Below are 6034 nucleotides of genomic sequence, written 5' to 3'. Positions count from 1 at the left end.
CGCTGAGGTCATGTGATGTCAGCTGCCTGCCTCAAGCAGACATCTATAAGCATGCCTTCGCAGGAGTATATCCAACGTTTCTATGGGCCGCCCACCTTTTTTGTGGACACAACCATGAAATACTGGGTGGTCCCCTGAGCCTGTTCACTGCCTGCCCTCTGCCGTCCTTCCTGGAGGGAACGCCCCGGCGAGTGTGAAAATCGTCGAAGGAATCCGCTTAGGGGGTTTGCACATGCACTTATTCTCATAGGCGTAAACTTCACTGATCCTGGATGGGGCTGAATTTGGTGTGAATTTGCCACTAGGTTTCTATTCCTGTGTATGTAATATTACATGGGCAAGTGATATAAATAAGTTGAAGAGAAAGTTGGGGTGTTCCTCAGGAGTAATACCAAACATGGCATGTATAGTGAATGAGCAATTTTGAGAGATCAATGTTTTTTGTTTATTTTTAGGGGTACTTGTGTATTTTGGCGGCGCCCATCGCATCGCATACCATAACGCATGCGATGGTATGCGATGCGACGCGATTTCGTGCCATAGTGTGCGATGGCATACAATTTTCAAATTGTATGCCATTGTACATGGCATACAATGCCATACGATGCGATGCGATTAAACATTGTATAAGCACCCTAATGGGTGCTTACAATGTTGAATGCACCCCCACACCACTCCCCCACTATAAACGTGAACCCGAAGCGTGGCGAGCGCAGCGAGCTCGCAAGGGGCGGCGGTACGCGTCCTACGACCTTTTCATACCCCCACTATCCACGTCGGCGTGGAGTTGAGAATAGAAAGTGTGGCAAGCGCAGTGAGCCACCGAGCCCAAAGCGTGGCGAGCGCACGCGGATACCTTCACAGGTATCCGCGTTCCCTGGCGGGCTTCACAGGTGTCCGCGTGGCTAGCCACGTGAGGGGACGCGGACACCAGTGAAGCCCGCCAGGGGACGCGTATACCTGTGAAGGTATCCGCGTACGCTCGCCACGCTTCGGGCTCGGTGGCTCGCCACACTTTCTTTTCTCAACTCCACGCCGACGTGGATAGTGGGGGTATGAAAAGGTCGTAGGACACGTACCGCCGCGCTCGCCACGCTTCGGGTTCACGTTTATAGTGGGTGGTTGGCGTATGGGTGCATTTAACATTGTAAGCACCCATTAGGGTGCTTATACGATTTTTCATCGCATAGGGGGTCAAAATCGCATCGCATCACATGCCATCGGGTACATGGCATGCGATGCGATGCGTTCATCGCACGATGCTGAAATCTGGCGCCGCCAAAATACATAAGTACCTTTTTAGGTAGCTGTAATGATAAAATAATTTGTTGTATATGTGCTGTAACTGTGTACTTATTGATTTATATCATTGGCAAATACAACTAATAAAAGAAAACATGCTCTAATTACAGTATGTCTGAATTTATAAAGCTGTTCTGCTTTTATTACATCCTTGCCTGCAACTCTTACGTTATTCCCATAGGGCTGAAAAAGATTGGAAGCTTCGAGGTCAAAAAATGTCATGAGAAGTCAAATCCAATTTTCATTTGGAGCCTTAAAGACGCATGTCATTACATTGGCCAAGTTCTGGGAAAAAATAGTACTTTATAATGTTTATCTTTCAGCATCTATTTCCGAGCCTCTAAAATCAGCTCCCGTTACTTCCTAGCCAATCTCTGCCTACTGCCATATATGGGATATATGATTTTCAAAAATGTATAACAGTGATGTCTAGCAATGTCAAGGTGAGGATCATCTAATTTTTGACACTGGCATATTCCTAATATACCCTTCAAATGCTTTATGTATGTCCTTATTTCTGAAGCTGTATATGATAGGGTTAATCATCGGTGTAACGGCAGTGTACAGCAGAGGCAGGAGTTTACTTAGAATTTGTGACTTAGCATTGTTTGGAACTGTGTAGATGCTTGTTAGGGAAACATAAAATATACAGACAACAACCAGATGGGAGCTGCAGGTGGAGAAGGCCTTATGTCTTCCAGCAATGGATGGCATTCTTAGGATGGTGAAGACAATGTAGACATAGGAAACAATGATAATTAAGAACGGGATGATAGCTAATGGAATAGAAAGAAGGTTAGGTACAAGTTCGGTCACATAGGTGTCTGAGCAGGAAAGTTCAAGCAATGGAGTCAAATCACAGAAGAAATGGTCAATCACGTATGGTCCACAGAACCATAGCTTACACAGTGAAATAGCTTCATTTACTAGCACAGCATAACCTATAACCCAACACATTATGATTAACTTACAGCAAAGCATGGGGTTCATTATAGCAGCATAACGCAGTGGGTTACATATGGCCAAATAACGGTCATAGGACATCACTGTAAGAAGGAGACACTCCGAACATTCTGTTGAACAAAAAAACAAGAATTGGGTGATACAGCCCATAAGGGGAATGAGGCCACCTTCATTGAAGATAATAGACAATAAATTGGGAACAATATTTGTGGTCAGCAATATGTCACACACAGAGAGTTGGGTAAGGAAGATGTACATAGGAGAATGGAGAGTCTTACACTGAGACACCAGGATAATTATCATGAGGTTACCCCATATTGTCAACAAATAATTAAGGAGGAAGAGACTGAAGATTATAACCTTAAGGTGATGAAGACTTGGAAATCCTAACAGAAGAATTTCTTTGATTACAGTCATATTTCTCACCTAGAAAAGAGCAAAAGTATTGAATGGTGCATGTATGGTTCCGTACAGGTTCCGTTAAAATAGGAAAACTATAGTACAACAACTAGAGAAAAAAAAAAACACTTAACCATGGGGATACTAGGATATATTTTAGTTAACACACAATTAATCTTTCAATATGTTTTTGGAGTGTTTTTGGAGTGTGTGAAAAGTTTGCAAGCTTCACACAGAGGCCCTTATTCTAGCTCAAATGGACAATACCATGTGCACTGCAGGGGGGCAGATGTAACATGTGCAGATAGAATTAGATTTGGGTGAGGTTTTACTTCAAAGCGAGATCTTCATGCAGTGTAAAAATCAAGCAGTCAGTATTTTCCCTGCACAGAAAGAAAATAACTCACCCAAATCTATTTCTCTCTGCACATGTTACATCCCCCCCCCCCCCCCCCGCAGTGCACACGGTTTTGTCCATTTGAAAAGGAATTTGCCTTTGCAAGTGAACCAGAATAAGGGCCACATTGTGAACCAATCAGGTATTGAAACCATGGCTCTGGTTTGTCAAAACAGCAATGCTAACCACTGTGATATAATTGTGTCCTAGTTGAAAAAACTTTTTCTTTTTTATAAAGATGATGCAAGCGTGAAATTACCAGAATGTTAAACGTTGGAATAAAGAGACATATTAGAACAACACTGCCTTTACTATGTTTTATTACAGTATGTCCACAGTAACAATTGAATATGTTATTGATGATTATGTTGGAAAAAGAGACACATTAAACTTAATGACACTTACCTTGAAAGAGTTTTGCCTGAAAACATTGTTTTCTGTTATATTTATGTCCTCATAAAGGGTCTGTATTAAATAACCCATGTCTGCAGCATATGGAGATTTATGGGGATGATACGGTATCTTGTATTAAGAATGGTTGTCAGTGTTTTAGTTTTACCTGAATTGACGACGATACTGTAGGTCCACCCCGATGGCACGGAAGGCTATGAGTGAACTTCTGTATTGTTTATATAGACCTCAAATGGAAATTCCAAGGACATGTCTATTCTTTACTAATTGACCTCTTGAGTATTCCTTCTTAATTAGTCAGTAGAGATTGAACTCTATGAACTTTGTACAGTAATAGTTTGTTAATGAAAACTTTAAATACTTTCTTGTGATTATGGATAGTTTGTGAAAATAACTTATTGGTTAGTAATTTAATGTAAATCATGTATTATAATGTAACAATGACGATGATGATGATAATTCTGAACCGATTTTACAACCTCTGTTCCTAAATGACCATGACTGACCGTTTGTGCAGATAGGGCTTGTGCAGACAGGGTCTGTGATAGGTTGTTTGGTGCCCTCCTCTAACCTATGGCCACCTGGGATGTCTATTTTCAATAGTCAGAGTTATAAGTATATCCATGGCTGAGCACAGATATAAATCAAATTGAATGAGGTACTATATAAGTCACCTTTGGCCAAGCATGGATACATTTAAAACCTTGACCATTGGGAAGCCTTGAGGACCGCATTTAAGAAACTCTGCTTAGCCATTGATGATTTCAACCAATGGATGACCCACCAATGGCAAAATGTTTCTCACCCCAAGGAATGCCTTAACTTATGAAGCTATCTAAAGAGGAGTTAAAACTGAATCAAACAAAAAAGAAGGGCAGTTTTAACCCAAACCATGAGGACTACAGAGACTGTATATACTCTACACAGTTTATTGGTAGAGTGGTCATTGGTGCAGTGTCTAGGTCATGGGTCTTCAAAATGTGGCCCTCCAGATGTTGTGAAACTACATGTTCCAACATGCATTGCCACATTTTTTCCTATGTGAGCATGCCAAAACTGTCAGGGCATCTTGGGACATGTAGTTCCACAACATCGGGAGGGCCACAGTTTGAAGACCCATGGTCTAGGTGCTTAATACGGGTCTTAACACAGCTCTCCACGATTAATAAATGATTATTATAAATAGTATTGTGATCCTTTATATATACAACACCACAAAGAATCCACAACACCCATTTACAGAGTACATAAATGAGTAGCCGAAAACACAGAGAGTTACATTACAAGACAGTATAGGACAATCACAGGGTATATAAACACATAGCTTTATCAGAAGACGATACTGAGCTAAGTATCATGGTGGCAGAAAACAGAAGGGTTTTATGCCATCAAAAGGAAGAATTGAGTAAAAGAACGTTTAAATGAGAGTTTGAAATGCATATGAGGGTGGAGGGCCCTGCTCGTCAGTCCCTACATTCCACAGATGATAAATGAAAAGAATCCTTCTGCAGGGAACTAACGCACTGCTTGAGTACTTCCTATACTGGTCACTTAGTCTGCATGCGAAGAATCAAAGGGCCTGATTCAGCTTCATTCAGTCACATGATGCCAGTGGACACCCCACATTTGGCCCTGTCCTTCATAAATAGATGTAAGCCTAGACTCACTTTTATTTTTGAACAAGCAAAAAAACTATTCAATGGTAGGTGAACATCGAACGATTTGGATGGATGTGTAAGCGTGGACATCCATTTGCATGCCAACAGGACATTTGCGCGGTGGTGGGCATTGGTTCACCCGACGGGCAGCGATTACTCACTTGCTAAGCAGAAAATGAATGCTGCTTAGTGAGCAGACCTGAATCAGGCCCAACGTCTCAAAATCGTATGGTCTTCTCCCCCTCTTGTCAATAAGGACTCTGTTGTATTGACTTGCAGGTTTGACTGCCTTAGCTCCAACTTAGCTGCCCGACTGCCTGTGCTCTAGCCCTTCTCCCTGGCTCAGTCTCTGCAGGGCACCTCAGGCACCCTTTTTGTTCTCTGTGGTAGTGGGTCCTTCAAGCCCCACACTGCATCAGCTGCTCGTCCTCACCATTACTGCTGATACTGCCACACCCTCTGTGGAAATTAAAGTACTATAAAAGCATTACTCGGATTCGCCTGAGACTTGGATCCTATATAAAGCAGACTAAGAATAAGCATGCACCGCTGCCGCACTCTGAAGGGATTTAAATCAAAATGCTGACCAACACTGTCATTAGACTCAGTACTGTGACTGCTGGACATATAACTCCCCTGTAAATACTGTGACTGCAGGTTTTACTCCACTTGGTGTATGGTACTGTGACTTCCTTTTGTACCCCAACTGTGTTTATGGTACTGTGACTGCTGGCTGTACTCCCATTGTGTGTATGGTACTGTGATTTCCTTTTATTCTCCCACTGTTTATACAATACTGTGACTGCTGGCTGTACCGCACTGTGTATATGGTACTGTGACTGCCTTGTGTACCCCACTGTGTATATGGTACTGTGACTTCCTTTTATTCTCCCACTGTTTATAC

At 42.3% G+C, this 6034-nt stretch overlaps 1 protein-coding gene across 1 annotated transcript; it reads right to left on the bottom strand.

The window, feature by feature from the left end:
• Positions 1–1752: 1752 nt before the first annotated feature.
• On the bottom strand, positions 1753–3544 carry LOC146073467 (olfactory receptor 1468-like). Its single transcript, XM_083180648.1, has 2 exons — positions 3467–3544; positions 1753–2691 (listed from the first exon to the last, which is right to left on the bottom strand). The coding sequence occupies exons 1-2, from the start codon at positions 3542–3544 to the stop codon at positions 1753–1755; spliced, it is 1017 nt and encodes a 338-aa protein (XP_083036774.1).
• Positions 3545–6034: the final 2490 nt, after the last annotated feature.

Source organism: Crinia signifera, chromosome 4 (assembly GCF_055691185.1).
Source record: "Crinia signifera chromosome 4, ASM5569118v1, whole genome shotgun sequence".
Classification (NCBI taxonomy): domain Eukaryota; kingdom Metazoa; phylum Chordata; class Amphibia; order Anura; family Myobatrachidae; genus Crinia; species Crinia signifera.
Note: the sequence above shows the minus strand (reverse complement) of the source record. Positions and strands in the feature narration are given on the sequence as shown.